At 43.9% G+C, this 22,790-nt stretch overlaps 1 protein-coding gene across 1 annotated transcript in view; it reads right to left on the bottom strand.

Moving 5' to 3' along the window:
* Window positions 1–628: 628 nt before the first annotated feature.
* GRPR (gastrin releasing peptide receptor) overlaps window positions 629–22,790 on the bottom strand; it is a 35,416-nt gene continuing 13,254 nt past the window's right edge. Inside the window, exons 2-3 of the mRNA XM_009502844.2 lie at window positions 9,974–10,325; window positions 629–6,378 (exon numbers count right to left, since the gene is read on the bottom strand). Of these exons, the coding sequence (XP_009501139.2) occupies window positions 5,986–6,378; window positions 9,974–10,325 (745 nt within the window). The 3' untranslated portion in view covers window positions 629–5,985. The remainder of the gene's footprint in view (window positions 6,379–9,973; window positions 10,326–22,790) is intronic.

The raw sequence follows: 22,790 nt of genomic DNA on the forward strand, positions 1-22,790 counted from the left end.
AAGTGTAATTAACTCACATTAAGATAGATTAAATCCTTTATTTCAGAAGAATTCTATGATCAATTCTCTTTAACTCATATCCACTTATGGTAAAATAGTCAAACTAATCACAGAAATCATTTGAAGTAGCTACTTCCATAAACAAGCAATTAGGCACTTAAAAAATTAGTTTTGGGTGTGATTTTAATATAAAATTAGCTATAGTTTTCATTTATAATCTTAGCATTAAGCAGAGTGCTATTCAGTCTCTGTCCTTAAAGGGTTTTACAATTGCAGTGATCAATTATTACAAAGTGCAAGGTAGACATATAAATACTCATCCATTCACCTAGCAGGGATGGACTTGCCAATGGCGGACTCTTTCCAAAGGGGACTTTTTAATCCCTTTTGTGGTATAACCTACACAGATGGCCTATCTGGGTGAGGACTCATGGGTTAAGTGTGAACCTGCATCCAGCTCCCCCACTTCCAAGGCGCTGAGCATTCAAGGTTGCCTGTGCAATTAAACTCAGGGCTTCCCAGGGAAAGTGTGACAGAGGAGAAATAAGTTGTAGGAGATCTGTAACTTGGACCCAGGTTAACTGCACTTGGAGTGCTTGAAGCGTGATTTGGAAATGAATAGCACCTCTCCTTCCAGGGGTCCTGCAGGATTCTGTGCCCACCTCCTGCATATCCCAGCACTCTTCTCATCCAGCTGCTTACAGCCCCAGCTGCAGGCAGGATGAATATGGAAAAAAACCCTGCCATATCTTTTGTGAAGAGAGGGGTTAGGGACAAGGTGGTTTTCCCAGAAGAGATGTGTGGGCATGCAGCCGGTGCAGGGCCGCTGGCTTTGGGGGAGCAGTCTGGCTGCAGTATGTGCATGTGAGCTGTACAGCCCACGTCCAAGAAATGCTGTGTGCAAGGGAGTGCTGCAGCAAGAGCAGCTTGTCTGGCTCATTATACCCTGTGGAGATCAGCTAGCTGCAGGCCAGCTGAACTCTCTTGTGAGGGGTGTCTGTAGCTACCCAAGCTAAAATACATTTGACAGCCCAGCAACAACTTTTCTGTTCCTAAATAAATATCTATTTACACAAGACTCAAATCAGCTATCTCCTTGAATGCACATTTTTCAGGCTTAAAGGATAGTATTGTGTATAAAGATGGTGTCATTTAAAAAAAATTAAAATGGAGTAAGGATGGTACAAATACTTCAGTAAAGGTGCAGAAATATTTCAGTTTTGAATAATGTCATCTAACTATTTCCTTGCATCCTTGAACTTCTGCCTTCTTCCTCTTGGAAAGGGCAATATAAGAAATCTCTAATGAGTTATTGTGAATGATACAGGCCCATCACCTGCTGTGTTTTCTCAGGATGGAGAGGATAAGCTACCCCATTATCATTGTGGTGCCTAGCACTAACACTGAGCTATGCAGTTAACATTCAGGGGATTGCTTGCTGCTTATCTAAGCAGCACTGAACTTCTTGACTTTAAAGAAGGCTGAAAGACAGCTTTTTTCCCCAACTGAGCACACACAGATGGTTTTCTGCTGTAAAAAAAGAATTGTATTTTGTCAGAAGAATGAGCAAGAAGGTATATAATTTCTGCCAAACCATGCATAACACTGCAATCTTTCTGTTTTTTAACTATAACATTCATTCCATATAAATCAAGCTAATTGGGAGAATCGGGATTACCCATATCAATAACAGAGTTCCTGGTTTACTGTTAGGTAAATAGAGGCTCTTTGAATTATGTTTTTGTTTGTTTAAAACAAAGAAAAATTCATTACCTTATATATTATTTGGTGGTTTCTTTTCAATAAAACAAATATTTGTGTTCAACAGATATTTCAATAAACAAATATTTGTGTTCAACAATACAACCCTTCCTTTCCACTATATGACATTTTTTCTTGCTTACAAGTATTGTTGTTATGCAGCAGAATCACGTCTTTGATTTTTCATATTTAAGCATTTCCTAAAAGGCAATATTTGGAAACACTGCAACAAAAATACCCCTTGTAGGCAGAGCTGAAGACCGTTGAATCCTTTACCTGGTGTCAATATTAGAAAGTTTCTATAGTTTTTGATTCTTTGCAGCAATTTTCCAACCTTATATGAAATCATTTGAGAGCCAAACTGGACCAAATAATCCTAAACTAAAGCAAGAACAGCTGAGAGCTGTGATATACTCAGCATCTTCCTCTCCCACCACATTCAACGGGAGCAAAGGGAATTGATGAATCTCAGAAAATTCAAATTCCTGATGAAGAACAATGTTTCGTCTTATTTAATTTCTCCTGAGAAAACATGATGTAACTCAATATGTCCCTGTTAAATATTAGTTTCATATTTCACACCAACTCATCTAACAGCAGCTACATATTTTTAAAAAACCCTCTGATCTGTAGTACTTCTGAGCCGGGACAAAAGCATAGCTGCACTGTAGTAAATAATAATACTCCCCGGGTGTGTAATGTGCAGCATCCTGACTCAGAGACCATTTTCCCCCACCCACACCCTGCAGCTGGTTGACCATGACACAACCGCCACGTGTCAGACAGGACAGAGCAGGCTGAACCCAAAAGGCCATCTAGTTCAAGGTGAATTTCACAAGTTTCCAGTTTTGGGGGAGGTCTGTGTGGACCACAACTGGAAAATTCCTCGCCTCCCAGGAGCCAGGCGTTTCAGGGACACTGTCTTTCATAGCCCTGAAACATGAAGTTTCCCAAACAATGTGGTCTGAGATGCCACCGCAACACTCCCAGTGCTGGTGGAGAGACCTGAGCCGAGAACCGGGGTGCAGACTCACCCCAGGGTCACAGCCAGGGGCTCTCCCCATTGAGGACCAAAAAGCTTTCCAGGAGCGGGCAGTACCCGAGCGCGCAGCTCTGGAGCCACCTGCCAGAGCAGGGGTTTTATCTTGGGCACTTTGAAAATTTATCAAACACATGAAACGCTGCAAACAATGCTCTGGGTTGAAAGAATTGGTGCTGCGGGTGTGCCAGCAAACATAGAGATAGCTCTAGATAAGGGATTAGACTGCTGCAGCAGTGTAAAGTACATTGTGTTTTTGAAACCAAGGTAATGAGACAAGGAGCGAGAAACAAAAAACCAGTTACAGCTACATATATTGCAATTACATGGTGGGATATTTCAGAAAACTTTCCTAAATCTTCCTTCCCTGACCTCAGCCACTGCACTGATTTTTTTCGTTATTTAATACGAGGATGAAATAGACACAATTCCAACTTCAGATTTGCTCTTCCTATGGTATTAAAAAATGAGTGCAAGTTTGTGAAATACATTCCAAAATACTTTTTACAAGGAATCAAAGGAATCAATTTTTTCAATGGATGTTTTTTTTTTCACAGAACCGCCTAATTGTCTTAAGGATATTAAATGGGGAGTCAGGGATCCGAATAAAATGAAGAATGTTAATGAAAATTTACATCTCATCTGAAAAGGCTTGGTCTAAGTTGTTAGAAATTAGGAGAAGTTGAGGGTATCTTAGGTTCTGACGACAGGATTACATTTTGCACGGAACTCCCCTTATTTTTTTGCCTATCAGCTCTTAATACAAAGAGAAAAGGAATACTAGAAAATTAAGCAATGGTAAGGCTGTGACACATGCGGTCACCTACAGCTGCATTTGTGCAAGGCACTTTCCAGATCAGAGCCAAACCCATCTTTCCTGTCCTCAGAAGAGTTGCTAGCTCTGTTAGGAAGAAAAGGGTAAAATCAATAGCACTTATTTAATTCCACGGTGCTGTATCTTCATAACTCTCCTATGTTCAAAACAGCACCTTCCTCAAGGAGGCAGGGTCTGTATTCAGCTTAGCCCTCAGGGAGCTATAGCAATGCTCTTCCTTCTATTTTTTATTTTCTCACATCATAGCTGTGTTTTCCCCTTTCCCTCAGAAACAAAAAATCAGAAACTGTCGGAGACTCATGTAGAACAACAGTAATTTGCTGTTTGTTACCGAACAGGAGGGCACATCATGTAGCACAGGTGGTGTGGCTACTGTTGAAGTATGTAATTCCTGCTTGTCTTCAATTAAATTCTTACAAAGCTGAAGAAAATATTTAGTAAATATCTCAGGCCAGATAAATTTTTCTAATTATGGAATGTCACAAACAGGTCAAAACTCAACAAAGCTCTTTGAAATGGTCACAGACTGGGATTATGGTACTGTATGTGGCTTCACGTTAAAAATCAGGGCAAGTGCCATACTGCTGAAAATTTTAATAAATGAGGACTGAGATAGCCCAGTAAATTGAAATTAATGCCATAGCTACATAGTCAGCTAAGCAAGGGAATTGACTCAGCTGTAAAATAACCCCATTATATTAGTTTTCAAGTGATTGGGGTGTGGGGGCACTCATGCCTGCAGGAGGGGATGACACAGGTGATGATGCCCAGGGATTGTGGGTGGACAGGTTAGGACTGCGCTTAGTAGCACATCAGTACAGTGGTGTGGCCACATCCTGAGCTCTCGCACCTGTATGTCGAACATCACCCAGAGGGCACTGCTCTCAAAGGCGAAATCATTTAAATTTTTCAGAGCTCGGCCTTTGGCATCACAGCCTTTTTGCAGTCCCTGGAATCAGCAGCTCCCACTAGTATCCCTGGGCGGCCACAGATGCAGGGCTGAGGGTTTTTACACTGCACACATGACTTCTGTATTCACAGAGCAAGACCAACAGGGTTTTACTACCTTTCATTTTTCTTTTGCCGTGGTAAGGAAAGGGATCATCATCAAACAGGATGAGGGCTATTAAAAACTCGATATTCTACTACAGTGATTGGTTTATGGCCCCATTTTGCAGCAGCTTTCTTCATCAGGTGTGCGGCTTCATTGCCTGTCCTATAGCTCACACACTTCAAGATTTTGTTATCTGCAGGGCACTGTGCTCCTGTTTCCAGATTAGCTAGTACCTGGCACAGGAACTGCTCTGGACTGAACGTTACAAAAGACCTGATTCTCCAACCTGTGAGCCAGTTTTGGTACTCTGTCTCCACAGATTTCTGTGAAGATAGAAGGAAAAAACCTGTGGGCTGGAGATCAGACCTTGCATTGCTGATGGTTTTACTGAACAACTAGGGTGTTTTACAAAGAATTGCTACATGAAAAATAGCTCTGCTTTGTTTTCTGTTAATTGTCTGCCTTTAGCCAAACCTGACTAAAATTTTGTGGTACCCCTTAGGTGGTGAAACATTCACTATCTCACATCTTGAAGACAGGAAGAACAAAATAATAACACTTGGAAAATGTCCTGCTGTCTCCTTCACAACATGGCAAAAGCTCACACATTTGAAAAGTGTAAACATATTCCAACTCACATTTATTCATGTTACTGCTTTCACATTGATGTGGTGCAAGATACTGCTCATTTCAGATGGGGCCACTGACATGCCCCAGTAAACTCTTGATATCTTTTATACCATGACTTAATACTGTACTTACTCAGAACATTAATAAATACTTGAAAAGTCTGTAAATGGCCTACACTGAACTCGTTTGTGAAAGTATCTACCTTATTTAAATGGATTTATTTTGGTGTCAAAATACATTATACTGTGAACTGCTGGATGCAACTGTTCTGACAAATTTTGTGCACCTGGTATGGTCTTTGTTACTGCTGTAAGTCTGCCTGGGTTTGGGATTGCGCAAAAAGTGATGAAGAGCCTGCAGAGCCAAACTAGATTTGATCTTAAGTGCTCACTTTGCTCCCAGTGAAAGCAGCAGATCTTGAAGCAATGCAGTGCTTCCCAAGGATGTCCTGTGGGCTGGTGCTCAATGATCTGCTGCTCTGAACATGCCTCAGCCCAGGATGAAATGTTGGATGCTTCAAGCTCCTCTGAGTTCTCCGAGCACATCAGACTTCCTTGCACACATGTGTGCATGCATGTGTGCGTGCGTGCACTACTCACCACCCCCATGGAGGAAAACCAAGCAGCCGCACTAGTTACGTGATGCGGCAGTCCCTGACTGTGCCCTTTAGACATAGCCTTCATGGCAGACGTGGTTGCCATTGATAAGGCTGAAGGTGGCCAGGGAATGGTTGGTGCTTTTGAGGGAGGTCATTCGTGTGGTGCTCCTGGCCATGCTCTGGGACCGGATGAGGAGGCGAGCTCTGCAGCAGAACAGCTGGTTGTTGAATTGTTTCCGAAAGCTCTTGCTGAGCAAGTAGAGAGCAAACGGGTTGACACAAGAGTTAGTAAATGCCAAGATCCGAGCGCAGATGCTGGCAATGAAATGCAGCACTGATGTGTCCACCTCTGAGTAGTGGTAGGACCGGTATAAATAGATGATGTGGGTGGGAAGCCAGCAGAAGGCAAAGAGGCACACGAAGACCAGTACTGTCCTGGCTAGGCGCTTACGGGATTCAATCTGGAAGAAGAAAGCGAAATGTAGGTTAGCAGCTATTCCTGGCTCAGACCAATAGCTAACTATTTTTCCTGATGCTGCAGCTTTGGGGCTAGCTGTGACACACGACGTGGCCAGAGCAGGGCAACCTGGACCTCTGGCAGACACACAGTCAAGAACCCTCCTTGTCTTTCCTCAACCCCCTTCCCCTAAAAACAAATAATTCTGAAAATTCATTACATAAGGAGGTAGTCTTTCCTTTCCTGTTAAGAGATAAAACTCCAATGGCTTGTCACTTCGTAAAATCCCAGCTCAGGCAACAAAAGTGTGGACACCTGCATTAGTTATCCACACACAATATATATGATCTTACGTAATTTATATATATCAACTTATTATTATTACTATCATTATTATTATTATTAATTGTCGGGTAGGGGTCTGGGATATTTCACAGAGCCCAGAGGCAATACTTTCTGCCTTGGAGCCACGTGGTATATGTACACAAAAGTGCTGCCAACAGCTTTCAGCCCTTAGAGACCAAGTACAGCACTCAGAGGCCGAAGGAGCCAGAGAAACCCAGAGAGGAAATTCTGTACTTTGAGAAACACCGAGTCAGCAGCAAGGTGGACCCTTCGTTTGAAAGAGCTGGGGCCATGAGGAGAAGGCAGTAGGTGGTGAAGAGGTGGTTGACCACCTCTCTTAGCATAATCTGAGCTTTGTCAGGGAAAGGTGGTTTTACAATGTCAGCTAGCATACCGTATAACCTTCATGCAGGCAAGCCACACTTTGGTTTTACGTACATGTACAGGCTTGGTGTCAACCCAAAGATATTGATTAACCAAGGGGAGCACTGTACCTTGTCTTTTGTCCACCAATGCTGCATGCTAAGGTAACTATGCCTCAGAAAAACACATCTTTCTTCCTAATGGAGACAAAAGCCTTGACAGAGGTCACCCAAAAGGAGAGGAGAGACAGAGTTGCCCGGAAAGACCTGCTGAAATACCCTGAGAGAGGCTGTTACAGCCAAAAGTTTGCAGGCACATAAAGCATAACACCACTGACTTTCCAGGGCTTCATAATGCTCTCCTTTCTGGTAACTCCTGCACCTCTTCCCAGGCACTCCTAGGGAATTTGTTGCCACCCACTCGCTGTATCTAAGTATGACCGGAATGGCCTGAAACTTTTCCTGACTCTGCTGCCCTTGCTCCTGCCCCACTGCGGCTGCGGTGCCTGACCAGGCTGCCAGGACACTTCCCCATCCTCACTCCCTTCTGAGCTGCACAGGCAAATTGAAACTGAGCAGCTTACACAGGCTGATCTTTTCTCAGGACAGCTGGAAGCAAGGATTAGGCAGGAAAGACCCAACAAGCCCATTTTGACTGTATTTTTTGCCCCTTTAACGGCACTGACTGAAAATCAGCCATTTTGCTTAGGAGGGATTGACATGTACCAGATGATAATGTCTCCAGAGAGCGGGCTGAAAATTAAATCCTTTGAGAAAGGGCTCTCCTTGGCTAAACCATATATTCTTTTAAATGTATCCTTAATTTGATATAGGGCTATTGAGGCCACATCTGCAGTATAAAGAAAGGAAGCAACACAATAAAGAAATCGATACCAGTTATCTCAGATGGAGACCTATAGCTGCTGAATGACTGCAGGATGGGAATGATGGACTGACAATGCTAGACTGCAGCCTGGCCTTTTGCTTTCTTTAGAGTTTCCTCCCCAAAACCAAAGGGGGAAAGGGCTGCTTTTACTACTCACTTTATTGTCACTAATCAAAACAGTCATCGAATCAGCAGAAAAACGGCCTGGAGGGGAGAAAGATTTACACACATTCAGAAGGGGAAAAGGGTAAGGATTTCAGGGATCACACATCATTTAACAGGCAGAAAACACAGCTTTCCAGCCCTGCTGTTTCACCTTAGCACCTGAAGGCTATGTGAGACAATTGCATTAGGTCAGCCTAAGGTGCAGATGTCAGCTGGGTACAATTATATGGACATTTGTTCAGCTGAAGAACGGCCTTTGTCAGTTTAGCTAAGGTTGGAGCACACCTCAGCGGAAAGGAAGAGGTAAGGTAAATAAGGTAAATATGTCAAGGTAAATAAGTTGTTTAGAAACAAATTATCCTGCTGTTGCTTTCTTACTTGGGAAGCCTAAGGCTCAGATGTATTCAAATTTAAGCAGTGACCCAAAACAACCAGTTGCTCATTCAGGATTTGGATTTCCCCTTGGAGATCACTCCTTTTCAATCCAGTTGCTTACGACAGGACCAGACAAGAGGAACAGTCTCCAGTTGAAAGGCTGGAGTTCGGTAGGCCAAATCATGGCTAAATCTTCTCACTTGGGTCAGGACTTGTACATTTTCAGCCACACATTTTCAACCAAAGCATGAAACTCGCTTGAAATACATGGGTCCCAGCTGAGCCAGCCCAACCGTGAGCTCTGTGGTGGGACAGTTTGGGGAGTTTCATAAAAACCCCCACGCACAAGTGACAGTAACAGAAGTAACTCTGCTTTCAAGGGTAAAAAGGGAAGGTTAAAAGACTGTATTATTCTGGAGCAAATGGCCTACTTATATAAATCAAAGACTGTCTTAATCTGAAACCTGAGGCTATCAGCTATTGGACCAGAAGATTGACCAGTCTGGCTTATTAGCGGTCAAATAACAGCTGGATAGGTTACTCTGTCCAACACCACTCTCCTCCAGAGACACTAGAAAAAGAGGCATTTCTGAAGGACAATTTTAATGGCCAAAGGGTTTAAGGGAAGAAGCCAGGACTATTCTCTTCTTCTGAGATTCCACATGGCAAAGATCACACCGTCTACAAGGCACGTAACTTCAGCACATCTGTGGGGATGCCACACTGTCCTGCTCGATCCTCCTTCCTGGGGACCCTGCACCCACCATCATCCTCCTCTGGTCTCCACTCCCCCTCCTTTTGGCATGTACCGGTTTCTCAACATGGCACAACACCAGCAGACAAGGGCTGGAGCTATGGTGATCGCAGGAGGCATCACCAGTGTTGCAGAGCAGCTGTGTGTCTCCTGCCTTGACCGACTGGTGCTCCTGGCCCTGGGGCGGCCTTGCAGAAGGAGCTTCCCCCACCTCCACTCACCCACTGCTGTCAGCCATTTGATTTCAGTCCTGAGGACCAAATACAGAGCCAGCATTTCTTTCTCTGTGAAGAGGGACTGTTTTGTGAAGCAAGGCTTTATCCAAGGTCCTCTCTCTGACAAAGCAACCTCGAGAAGTTTTGATTTTCTGCTGTGTCACTCCTCAGCTTCAGTCTCCAAACACCGTCCCTAGCTCTGCCTCTTTCCCTGCATCCTAGTCAATATCCTTCCAGGCTTTGGCATGGGTTTCCTGCTGTGTTTGCCATGGTAACCACCCTGCCAAAGTCTCTGAACTTAGGAACACAAGAAGATGCTTTAACTGTTTAGCGCTGTGCCATGGCTTGTTTCAACCTTTTTTTTTCCTTCACCTGCCTAATTAATTAAAATTAGCACAACAGACACAGCCTGACCCAGTGTATATTTCCCTGAATGTGCAGTCTTTACTCCCAGATTCACAGGGAGTGTGGATTTTTGAAGAAAGTTGTGTCTCTACCTGTTTTCTCACATGCACATTTCCTTCCACAGGGATGTTGTATGCGCTCCGGATCAAATTCTTAGCAATGAAATAATAATATACTGAAATGACAGATAGGGGAATGATATAAAAGATCAGAAATGATGCCATTGAGTGAATTTTGGGATGCAGCCCATCAGAATGTGGGTAAGGAGCACAGCTGATGAAGGTTTTATTAGTCCCTTTGTCATGGAAAGGGTGCAGATCTGAAAACACTGCTTCAGGGATGGCAAGCAACATGGATACAATCCAGATTATAGCAGCTCTCACGCAAATCTTCATCAGTGCATGGGATGCTTGGATCTCCATTGGCCTTACTATAGCTTTATACCTGAAAAAAAAAAAAGAAAAAAAGAAAGAAATAATTTATTGACCTCAACACTCAGGCATTATATTCTTGCTCGTCCCTTCCATTTAGAAAAAACCCCAAACAAAATCCTTCTTTACTCAGGAATGTAATTTTTTTTCTGGTGTTTTAAATTTTGATGTTTTCAAAACGTTTCTCATTTTAAACCAGAGCCACGTGTCATGGATCCATTTTTTCCTGTGTATTGATTCTGAGTTCATTTAATTTGCAATCGACCCAACAAAGCATGGTGCAGTCTGACATTAATATATATGTGTCCAAATCGCATTAAGATAGGAAGTGCAATCATAGACTTCTCTTCAAAAGCATACAGCAGTTTATACCCCTTCACAGAACAGTGTTGAAGGGAACTGGGCTGAGATTTTGCCACACATTTAATTTTGAGCTGTGAGTACACCGGCCTCCTGCAAGTCAAATCCTATGTTTTCTCAAGCTACAAAGACCATGTTGCCCATTTTAATTGCTGTTTGGTGATGTAGCTGGCAATTAAGAGTTGTCCGTAACTCAATGCACCCAGGCAAAGTAGCCAGAGCTGCTAGCTGACTTTCTTGAACAAAACAAAAAAATGTTATTGCTCGCTGTGCTAGATATATAGGAGACTTATTTTGATTTGCAATTTTGTCTTTCATTATTTCAGTCTTTCAGAAAATTATACTTTAGAATCCAAGAAAATGAAAGAAGCAAGCTTATTTGAACCTGGTGTGTGTAATGAGAGGACTGGAAAATAGAAGAGCTTCATATCTGCTGCAGCCCTGCTCTGGCGGGGGCGTACAGACCAAGTAAATGACAATTCACATATGTGTTTAAGGAACACAGTACATGAAAAATGATAATTAGAGAGGAATATCTACAGGTTTTCTAAGTTATTATTTAGGGTCTTTATCATAACAATTACAATCTGTTGGATGTTTTCTCCAGGACCTACCTCACACTGCCTAAGGCACATTTGGTCCCTTGGTCACTGTCATCGCTTTGGGGATTGATGGATGCCTGGGCTCTAAGCTGTCCCAGACCACTTTTGGCATGGCAGGGTACTTCCCCCATTTCCATGTGGCTGCTTCAGGGTCCGTTTCTAATCTCCTACCAAGACCCCAGCTCTTTCAGCCAGCTGAATGACACTGGGGCAGGAGCAGAGGTAGCAAGAATAATGTCCTGCCTGAGACCAGGCAGCGTGTGGCAGGGTCCACCTGCCTGGCAGCCCAAACCAGGGATGCTTCATGTACATGACCGATTCCCTACAGAGTGTAGCCTGTGCTATCCTAAAGCGTAGCATTTCAGAGAGGACTCTATCAGTACTGCACCGTTTTAACTGGGTAGTTGCCTTATTTGCAGGATAAGCACGCATTCAACTTCCAGTTATAAGCAATAACCCCTTCAGCATACCTACCCTTTCCTTCCATGTATGTATATATGTATACATGTGTGTACATCTGTCTGTATTTTATATATATACACATATATTTATACACATATATTTTATACATATGCATGTATTTACATGTATGCATAAGTACATACTTATTTTTACATTTATTTCTATTTATTTTTATAAAGACTGTATCTGGACACCTTGTAATTTGCAGGTGTTTCTTCATAGCGTCCCTCAGGTGTCCTGTGTAGATGATGTTTTCTTTAATGGACTGCAAGCACCTTGCTCGATAGTCCTCTTTTTAACCACTTATTCTCCAAGCTCTCTAGCTCCCCATTATTCCCACTGTGCAGCTGCAGCAGGCAGACACAGTAGTTTTCAGACTTGCTTGGCACCTCTTTAACTTGCACTCTGAAGCTGGGGATTAAGTGGTGTCATACTACAAAGCACAGTCTTCCAGAGCAAGATCATCATCTCAGGTGAAGAAAATCACAGCACTTAAATACGATGTTATGACTACTGCAGTAATAAAAGAGGAGAGCTAGGCAGATTACTAAAACAATGTAGCTAAAATAGCTCAATTTATGGTCTGATTCACCAGTTACAGATTATTGACAGAAACACCATCTAACTGAACATCTTCAGTAAACCCTAGGGAAGGTAAATGCAAAAGGAAATTAACTATATATCAAGGTATTAATAAATTTAGTTATTTCAAAGGTATTTCAACAGGTGCTTATTGTATGCTTATCAACATGGAATGTTAGCATAATTATTTCAGGGATTCTCTTACATAATATAACCAGCTGAGATAATATTTTCCAGTATTATTTTCCAGTAACATGAATGAATTGAAGAATACAGAGAGATATTCTATTTTACTTTTATTAAAATTAATAGAGGAGGGAGAGTCATAAAGTGAATACATTTTAAGTTATCAGTACATCTTAATTAGACATGGCATTCCAAACAATGTAATTTTGAAAGAACATAACTACAAATGGCTAGGAATGCTGGCACTGATTATGAGGCATTCAGTTTATTTTTTAAAGCCTACTGCAGCAGATATAAAAGAAGATCTGAGAGATGGCTTCCTTGCAAGGGGCTCAGTGTAGACCCAAATCATGAGGCTGAAAGCACAAAAGATAAAACAGGAAAAAACCAAGCTAGAAAATAGGTTTTGAACATGTAAATTCTCAGATGTGGGAACACAGGTAGATGTTTTCTTAAGACCCTGACAATTGCATCAAATTATTTTGCTGACTATCTGCATGACTTCTTTGATGGCAGGCTAACTTATTCAGAAATCTCCAGTAATCTATGTTACCCTCTGAGTATTCATGCTTAATTGATTAGTACTGGTCTGGTGTGAGTCTCCATTTCCAGTCACCTTGATGATGCATTGATGGGTCTCTCCTCAGCTTGCATCTCAGCAGCTCTACTCTCCCACGCCAGCTTGGGTTCTGGACAGCAGCTGCAGGGGCTGCTCTGTGTAAGGGTATGGGGGAGGCGAGGGGCATGCACAAGTGATCAGACCCCCAGGCTGGGGCTTGGGCTGGGAGACCACTGGCAGGTGTGCCTGTGGTCGGCACTCAGTGGGTGAAAAAGCTGCACATCCTGGTTGGTTTCTGAGTGGGGCTCAGAAACCCCTTCACTTTACTTTTCCACACCACTTTCCTCAGAGGGTTGACCCTGGACTTTATAATTTATTTGACATTCTGAAGAACTTCAGCAAGGCAGACTGGATCTGAGCAGCAGCTGGTCCTGTTTTTCAGCATCTGTATTTCCAGCCTGTATGTCAAATATTATTTCAAGCTTTCCACATCTTTGTCCTCTGTAACTTCTTTTTCAATGAGTTAGCCTGAGGCACATAACTTTCCCGTATTTAACATCCAGCATTTGAATAATCCAATCCACTCTGAAGGGGACATTGATGAACATGCCTATATACCTCAGTGGAGCCACAGACTGAGGTGACCAGCTACGTGAGACCTCACACAAAGGTCTTACAACAGCATTATTTATAGCCCATGCAGTAACACAGGCCCTGAGAGTACATGTCACACTGTATACTCAGCTTGTCTGCAGTAGATCCAGATATGGATTTATCACCCCTGCTTGCTCTCACATGTAGTCTCTAATTATTGTTTGATATCACCTTTTTTTTCAGCTGAACTCCTTTCCCAACCCACTTTGAAAGAAATTTTTAAAAAAGATTAAAAAACAGAGGTATGATTCATGTCCTACAACAAAGGCCAAAACTTGAAAAGAAAAATATGTCTTCTAAAGATTGAGTTGAATAAAAAAATGACACTGTCAAGAATTTGTGTCAACTCCAATCTCCCTCCAGTTGTCAAGCAGCCGAGATGAAAATGACTGGGTTGCCGATCTGACAGGAAATATGAAAGAGATGCTGACCTTTACTGCTGCTCAGTCTTTGAACTTCTTTGTTCCCACTGTGCTTGTGAAGCAGCAACCTGCCTCGTGCACAGCAGCTACCAATGACCTTCTGGCCAGGACGGATGCCAGCGATCTCTGTGTCTCAGTGTCCCGTTCAAAGAAGCCCGCACAAAGAAATTACACATGGGGGTATCTTAAGTGCACTTAATATAATCACAGTTCATGAGGCACTGTGAGGATTCACCCCATAGGGCAATCCTCCCCTCCACTGGCCATGGTGGTTCTGGTGCTGCCCATCTTCTCCAGGCCAGTCTCCAGGCCTCCAAGAGGAGCCTGGTGAAATAGTTGCTTCAACCCAGAAAGCCAGAATTTAGTAACATATAATACATGATCACTTCTTAACCTAATCACCAAAATTCACTGGGAATTGGTAGGAACCCACAGAGTGTGTGCCTCTCCAGTGAATCCTGGAAAATGTGTTATATACATCTCTTAGGATCTCTATCATGCTCTTTGAATAATTCTCACAATCAAAACTACTGAAATGACCATAAACCACTAGAATGTGACACACACAAGTTTTTTCTGTGGTAAATACTTTTCCCACTGATGTTAATATGCCAGGGAAATGGGAAAACTCTGTCATTATCCTTGCGTCAATAATAATGTAACTAACGATAACACCACCTAATGCATTCTAAAACTTTGACTATGCAAACATTGGTTAATACTGTACACCTAGCCCCAAAGCCACAACTTCAAATACAAACACAGAAGTAGCTTTAGAATGAAAAAGACAGTTACAGACATACTCTCGAAAGACAGAGGTCAAAATAAGGCCCCACTTGGATGTCAAAGTTTCCTAGAAGCAGTTTCTCTGCTGGTGCAAAATATTTTAGCCACCTTTGTTCTCCTCAGCTGAGCCAGGAAAATGCACACCAGCTGAAGTATAAACAGACTTTGCCCTCAAAGCCATAATACCTATAGGTTTCTAAGCATAGAGATATGAAGGGTGACAATTTTGCCCTCACAATGGGGAAGGAAGGACCTTATCCTTATTGCGGCAGCTCAGTACATCGCTCATGTTCTTTTCCTGTGACCTTCATCCACTTACTTGTGCCTGCTACAACAGCCACAAAAAATTAAATGAAAACAACTGAAGCATGGGAGGAAAATCAGGTGTTTCCCTTGGATTTTAAATTAATTTAGCGCCATATGTCTCACTGTCTGGTTTTTGGTTCTTTAGGGAGGTAGCTCTATGCTGTGTGTGGAAGCCGGTGCTGTAGGCAGCCTTATCTTGCTTTCCTCATTTATGATTGTTTTGTATTAATTACTTTTGCCCTTCCCTTATGCCAGCAATTAAAGCTAATAGAGATGGCCCATACAACAGCCCTCATTGTATATCTGGTAGGTATGGGGTGTGAAAAAAGAGACAAGCTTTGTTAAGACCTTTTGCAGTGTCTTTACAAGTGGTACATCAGTAGATCTTAATTTCAACCAAAATAATTTGTGTCCTCTGTAATAACTGCGGTTGCTGCCAGTGGCAATGGGAGAGAAACATCTCTCCCTCATGGCAGTGAAGGCAGCTGGTCGCACAGGTAGGTGGCTGTCAGAGATGTTCCTGGTGATCAAATATGACAGCAAGTATTGTATAGCAGCTATGTGCTAGCCACTACATCCATCTCATCTGTTGAATTTGACATAATAAGAGACACTAAGTTGCTTTCAAAACTCTTTCTCCCTTACTTTTTTTCAGCACTAGGAACGTAGCAAGAGAAAATGGCTGAAATAGGCTCTGCCACAGAGTACTGCTCTTTTTTACCACAGTCCTTCCAAGCATTCCTGTCTTCCTGCAGCTGAACCTCATGCTCACAAGAAATATATGAAGAGAAAAAAAAAATCCTCCCCATCCTTCCTACAGGTAAATGGGACACTGTCCCTCCAAAATGGATTTGAAGGAGTGCTTTAGATTCAAGGGAAGTTTCCTCTAAATGGCATCATGCATTACTATGTCCCACAGTGTTTACATAAAAAGATCCTGAGCCTCACTCCTGAATTTATATAATGGTTTAAAAAAACAAGGGAATTAAAACCTGTTCAAACAAAATTGCAGAAAGCTTGTTCGCCTTTGCTTTGTTACCAACCCCACTGCTCACACTGCATCAAGCTGATGGAAAGATTTGCCATATTGCTGCTTTCTGTTTTTTCTCTGAAGTGAGAAATCCACTTACAAACTTTTGAATCTGTCTAAACAGAGCCCTATTTTGAGATGTTGGGCTAACGTGAACCTGAAACTTAAATAAAAAAACAGGGACTAGTTGGAATGGACTGATGTCTTACAAAAATAGTCATGTAAATTACTGTGAAGTGCAAATGCTGAGTTCTTCCCAGCTCTAGAAAAATGAACTCCTGAAATTGCGACTGCTCCCTATTGTAATGACGAAGGAACTGCCTCTCAGTCAGCACGTCCCCATATTTCTTCTGTTCCCACCTGTAACCGAAAGAGGGAGAAAAGATGTGCAATTCAAAATTCATCTGATGCCCCATCATCTGTTCCCATTTATAAGCTTAATATGCTCACATTGCTTTGGTCTTGGCCCATGAACAGACTGAACGAAAATTTTCTCATTAAAATTTTGTAATTATGTTCCACTAGTATCACATTATTGTTTTGCCCACATAATGTGAAAACTGGCTCAATTACCATGCAACAAGCCTCAAGCAACAAAGAAGTTGGTGCTACGCAGACCATAAATGAAGAATGTGCAGCCTTGTTGAGTGTGAAGCTCCACTTGGAAAGTAAAGAAAAAGTCTTATTAAGAAGAAGTTTATGAGAAATGCAATGCCCCAAACTTTCTTTGTTGTTTTCACCATGAATGTTATGAATATTCATAGCTCTGAAGACAAATAATTCAATAATTCCACAAAATTGCTACACTGTCTAACCCATTAACGCACTCTGACAGTCTATTCTGGGTCTATCTGCTTCCTGCATACTTAGTTAAGATTATCACTATTATGCATGATTCTTGGGTGAACATCTGCTATTAAAATCTTTACTTTGGTAAATTGCATATGGGCGCAAAGACATCTCTAGTCTTACATACCTTGGCAGGTACTGCCTGCTTTCTCTCTCTTTTTATTAATTAATAGGAGGCATTGATGGAAGTGGCATAGTTCTCACTTTTTGGTGTGTGTGGGTGTGTGTGTGTGTGTGTGTGGGTGTGTGTGTTCAAATTTCAGTCTGTATACCTGCATACTGCTACATCATCCTGGAATCTGGATGAATGGGAATGTCAGTCCAGGAATGACTATGGTCAAAATTGAGACAGAGTGTTTTAGAGACCATTGAACTGGACTACAATCTGAGGAAGGAGAGTTTAAAGAGTAACCATTTGATAGTGACTGCTATTCCTAACCATGACCATCTCGAGCATAAAATATTTCAGAAATTAAGTATGGAAAACAATGGATGTAAAGGTTACTGCGGAAAGTAGTGGGAGCCCCATGGGTGATGATTTCCTTACTAGAAAGATTCCCTTTACACCCAAGGTATTTATTCCCTGCAGGTGATCTTCAGCCAAGACTCTGAATGAAACCCTGGTCCTAAATCAAAGATTTCAGTGGGGCCAGCCTCGCAGTTTGTCACTGTCCTTGCAATGAGATGTGAGACCTGCTCTCTGAAGGAAGATGGGGACCTATTTATTTAAAAACATCCTTTGACTTCAAAACCAGTGAGTTCCCACACACAGCCAATGCCCAAGCACCTCAGTGCCAGCTAATCACTGTGCACCTTTCTGCATGCTCAGCACCCAGCACAGGCAGAGGGACGTGCCCATGCTCACACTGCATGGTGCCTGATCACGTCCTGATGGAGCAGCTTGCTGGTGCCGGGGTTGCAATGCAGCGTGTGTCTGGACCTGAGCTGGGAGGGAAGGTGCTGGCAGGTGGGCCACAGGGCACGGGCAGGAGCAAGCCCTTACGACGCTTTCCATGCGGGGCTTTGCTGCCTTAGCCCAAGTCACCAGGGTTATCAACGGTGTGGGACCAGGGGCTCGGCGTGCCTGCAGATTGAACTCCTACCAAGGCAACTAAAGCTGGAACTTCAGACACAGACCCCTCATCTCACTACAGAATCAGCCTAATTTCTCCTGAAAGCACCACCATTGGTGCATAAAACCAGCATCACTGGGCAACCTAAACACGTGGCAAAATTTCAGGATATTTCACAGAGACAGTTAGAGAAATTAATTGGAGTTTCTAAAAATGACAGTTTCTCAACCCGGAAAGTCCTGCCTGTGATGGGCGATAAATCAATGTTGTACCTTGTTCTGACAGAGGAAAAAGAGTTCTTCATTGACCTAAAAATTAGCAGTTCCTTAAGCTATAGCAGCCATGGTGTGCTTATCTTAATTTTGTGGAAAGAGAATAACAAGAGATATATATACACACATATATATATGCACACACATACATATATGGAACTTTATAGAAGCAGATTTTCTAAAGTTAAAACCAACTCTCCGATCAACTGACAGGGAATGTTAATGTAAAGCGGGCATCCTAATGATACATTAATAGTTGACACCTAGCCTCCTCCCTTGTCTCCCCTACCTTGCCCTGAAAAACTGTGCAGGACAAAAAGCTGCCCTGAATAAGAGAAAATGAGGAGTCATGCTAAAACCTCAAAGAAGTAATTTAAAAAAACAATATACAACAGATGGGGGAAAAAAAAGAAAAAGTAAATGACAGCAAATATCGGAGTTTAAAAACGTCGGTGACTGATAAGGGAAGCTGGAGGAGTCAACAAAATATTGAAGGTTGCTGTGTAACAGAAAAACATGCATTTCTAAATACATCAGGAACAAAATAATTAGTAAGGCATACACTTAAATGGTGAAGATATGAACAATGAGACAAGGTGAAAGCAATGACTAGGTATTTATCTTTAAGACCAAAGGTGGAGGAGGTATCTATACCATAGATGTAGCAGAAAACTGTCGTGGTTTAGCCGGCAGCTCAGCCCCACACAGCCGCTCGCTCACTCCCCCACCGGCAGATGGGGGAGAGAATCAGAAGGGTAACGCTCGTGGGTTGGGATAAGAACAGTTTAATAATTAAAATTAAAAGAAACAACAATAGAAATGCAATGTAAAGGAGAACAACGAGAGGCGCAAAGCCCCGGGGGGGGTGGGGGGAAGGGAGGGGAGAGGGGGAACGAACCGCCGAAACAAACCGCACGCGACGCAGCCGCTCGCCGCCCGCCGACCCGACGCCGCGCCGCCTCCGCGCTGCCACTGCCCCCCCTCCATATACTGGTCATGGTGTCACGTGGTATGGAATGAACCTGCCATTGGCCAGTCGGGGTCAGCCGCCCCCCCCATGGCCCCGCCCCTCCCAGCCCCCCACCCCCGCCACGTGGCAGAGCGTGGGAAGCTGGAAAGGCAGCCGACCCCCACGGTGAGGAGAATTAACCCCTTCTCAGCCAAAACCAGCACATTCTCCACCCCTTATTCCATACCATTTACACCATGCCCAGGTCCCATACAATGCAATACAACCGTACCAACCACCACCCCTCCCCTTCCCATCCTTTAACATAATACACAGACATCATTCCCTTAGTTCATGGACCTTCCCTGTAAAATGTCCATTGAGTTCATCCAGTCCATGACTCTGGGCTCCATCTGTTGTATCAGTCTTTCCGGGTGGGAGAGATGGTGTGTGGCGTTGGGTTGCTGCATGCTGAGTCAGTCATCGTTCCATCACTGCTGCACGGCTTGTTTCATAGTTGATCTTCCATGGGTTGGGAGGCTCGTACTCTGATATCATTGATACAACACAGAGGTGACACACAGTATTATATAGCAGTTCACATTGTGCCATTCAGTTCATTGACTGTTTTCACCCAAAGTCAAATCCCCTTGAGGCACACATCGGATTTCTCCATCCTCCCGCATCACCCACCAAGTGCACCCAGGTCCTCGAGCAAAAGCAATCCCACGAATGGGTTTGCCTTTGCCGGAGGCAGGAAGAACCCAGGCTGTTTTGCCCAGCATACTTTTTGTGTGCACTACAGGGACTCTGTCCCCTTCCACAGTATGTAGGATTTCTGACTGGGCAGGGCCAGCTCGGTTGGCAGATCCCCTCGTGTTGACTAACCACGTGGCTTTTGCTAAATGTGTATCCCAGTGCCTGAATGTCCCACCCCCCATTGCTCTCAGTGTAGTTTTTAACAGTCCATTGTACCGTTCAATTTTCCCAGAGGCTGGTGCGTGATAGGGGATGTGATACACCCACTCAATGCCATGGTCTTTGGCCCAGATATCTATGAGGCTATTTCGGAAATGAGTCCCGTTGTCTGACTCAATCCTCTCTGGGGTGCCATGTCACCACAGGACTTGTTTCTCAAGACCCAGGATAGTGTTCCGGGTGGTGGCGTGGCGCACGGGGTATGTTTCCAGCCAGCCAGTCGTTGTTTCTACCATTGTAAGCACATGGCGCTTGCCTTAGCAGGTTTGTGGGAGTGGGATATAGTCAATTTGCCAGGCCTCCCCATATTTATATTTCAGCCATCGTCCCCCATACCACAGAGGCTTTACCTGCTTCGCTTGCTTGATTGCAGCGCATGTGTCACATTCGTGGATAACCTGTGCAATAACGTCCATGGTCAAGTCCACCCCTCGATCACGAGCCCACCTGTATGTTGCATCTCTCCCTTGATGGCCTGAGATGTCATGGGCCCACCGAGCTAGAAATAGTTCACCCTTATGCTGCCAGTCCAGATCCACCTCAGCCACCTCAGTCTTGGCAGCCTGATCTACCTGCTGGTTGTTTCGATGTTCTTCAGTGGCCCGACTCTTGGGGACGTGAGCATCCACATGCCGTACCTTTACAACCAGGTTCTCTACCTGAGGAGCAATATCTTGCCACAGTGCAGCAGCCCAGATGGGTTTGCCTCTGCGCTGCCAGTTGCTTTGCTTCCATTTCTGCAGCCAGCCCCACAGGGCATTTGCCACCATCCAGGAGTCAGTATAGAGATAGAGCACTGGCCACTTTTCCCGTTCAGCGACGTCTAAGGCCAGCTGGATGGCCTTTACCTCTGCAAACTGGCTCGATTCACCTTCTCCTTCAGCCGTTTCTGCTACTTGTCATGTAGGACTCCATACAGCAGCCTTCCATCTCTGGTGCTTTCCCACAAGGCGACAGGACCCATCAGTGAACAGGGCATATTGCTTCTCATCTTCTGGCAGTTTGTTATACAGTGGGGCTTCTTCAGCACGTGTCACCTCCTCCTCTGGTGATATTCCAAAATCTTTGCCTTCTGGCCAGTCCATAATCACTTCCAAGATTCCTGGGCGACTGGGGTTTCCTACTCGAGCCCGCTGGGTGATCAGTGCAACCCATTTACTCCACGTAGCATCAGTTGCATGGTGTGTAGAGGGGATGTTTCCTTTGAACATCCAGCCCAGCACTGGCAGTCGGGGTGCCAGGAGCAGCTGTGCTTCAGTACCAACCACTTCTGAAGCAGCTCGAACCCCTTCATATGCTGCCAATATCTCTTTTTCAGTTGGAGTATAGCAGGCTTCGGACCCTCTGTATCCCCGACTCCAAAACCCTAGGGGTCGACCCCGGGTCTCCCCATGTGCTTTCTGCCAGGTAGGGCCTGGAGCTTTCTGCCAGGCTCCAGGTAGGGCCATTCTCCCCGGCTGCAGTGTAGAGCACATTTTTTACATCTTGTCCTGCCCGGACTGGCCCAAGAGCTACTGCACGGACTATTTCTCGTTTAATCTGTTCAAAGGCTTGTCGTTGCTCAGGGCCCCATTTGAAATCATTCTTTTTCCGGGTCACTTGATAGAGAGGGCTTACGATCAGACTGTAATTTGGAATACGCATTCTCCAAAAACCCACAACGCCCAAGAAAGCTTGTGTTTCCTTTTTGCTAGTTGGTGGAGACATGGCTGCTATTTTGTTGATCACATCCATGGGGATCTGACGACGACCATCTTGCCATTTGATTCCTAAGAACTGGATTTCTCGTGCAGGTCCCTTCACCTTACTTTGTTTTATGGCAAAACCAGCTTTCAGAAGGATTTGGACTATTTTCTCTCCTTTCTCAAAAACTTCTTCTGCTGTGTTGCCCCACACAATGATGTCATCAATGTACTGAAGGTGTTCTGGAGCTTCTCCCTGTTCCAGTACAGTCTGAATCAGTCCATGGCAAATGGTAGGACTGTGTTTCCACCCCTGGGGCAGTCGATTCCAGGTATACTGGACGCCCCTCCATGTGAAAGCAAACTGTGGCCTGCACTCTGCTGCCAGAGGGATTGAGAAGAATGCATTAGCAATATCAATTGTGGCATACCACTTGGCCGCCTTTGACTCCAGTTCGTATTGAAGTTCTAGCATGTCTGGCACAGCAGCACTCAACAGTGGAGTGACTTCATTCAGGCCACGATAGTCTACTGTTAGTCTCCACTCTCCATTAGACTTCCGGACTGGCCATATGGGACTGTTAAAGGGTGAGTGGGTCTTACTGATGACTCCTTGGCTCCTCAGTTGGTGAATGAGTTTATGGATGGGGATCAGAGAGTCTCTGTTGGTGCGATATTGCTGCTGGTGCACTGTTGTGGTGGCGATTGGCACCTGTTGTTCTTCGA

The sequence above is a fragment of the Phalacrocorax carbo genome, chromosome 1 (assembly GCF_963921805.1).
Source record: "Phalacrocorax carbo chromosome 1, bPhaCar2.1, whole genome shotgun sequence".
Lineage (NCBI taxonomy): Eukaryota > Metazoa > Chordata > Aves > Suliformes > Phalacrocoracidae > Phalacrocorax > Phalacrocorax carbo.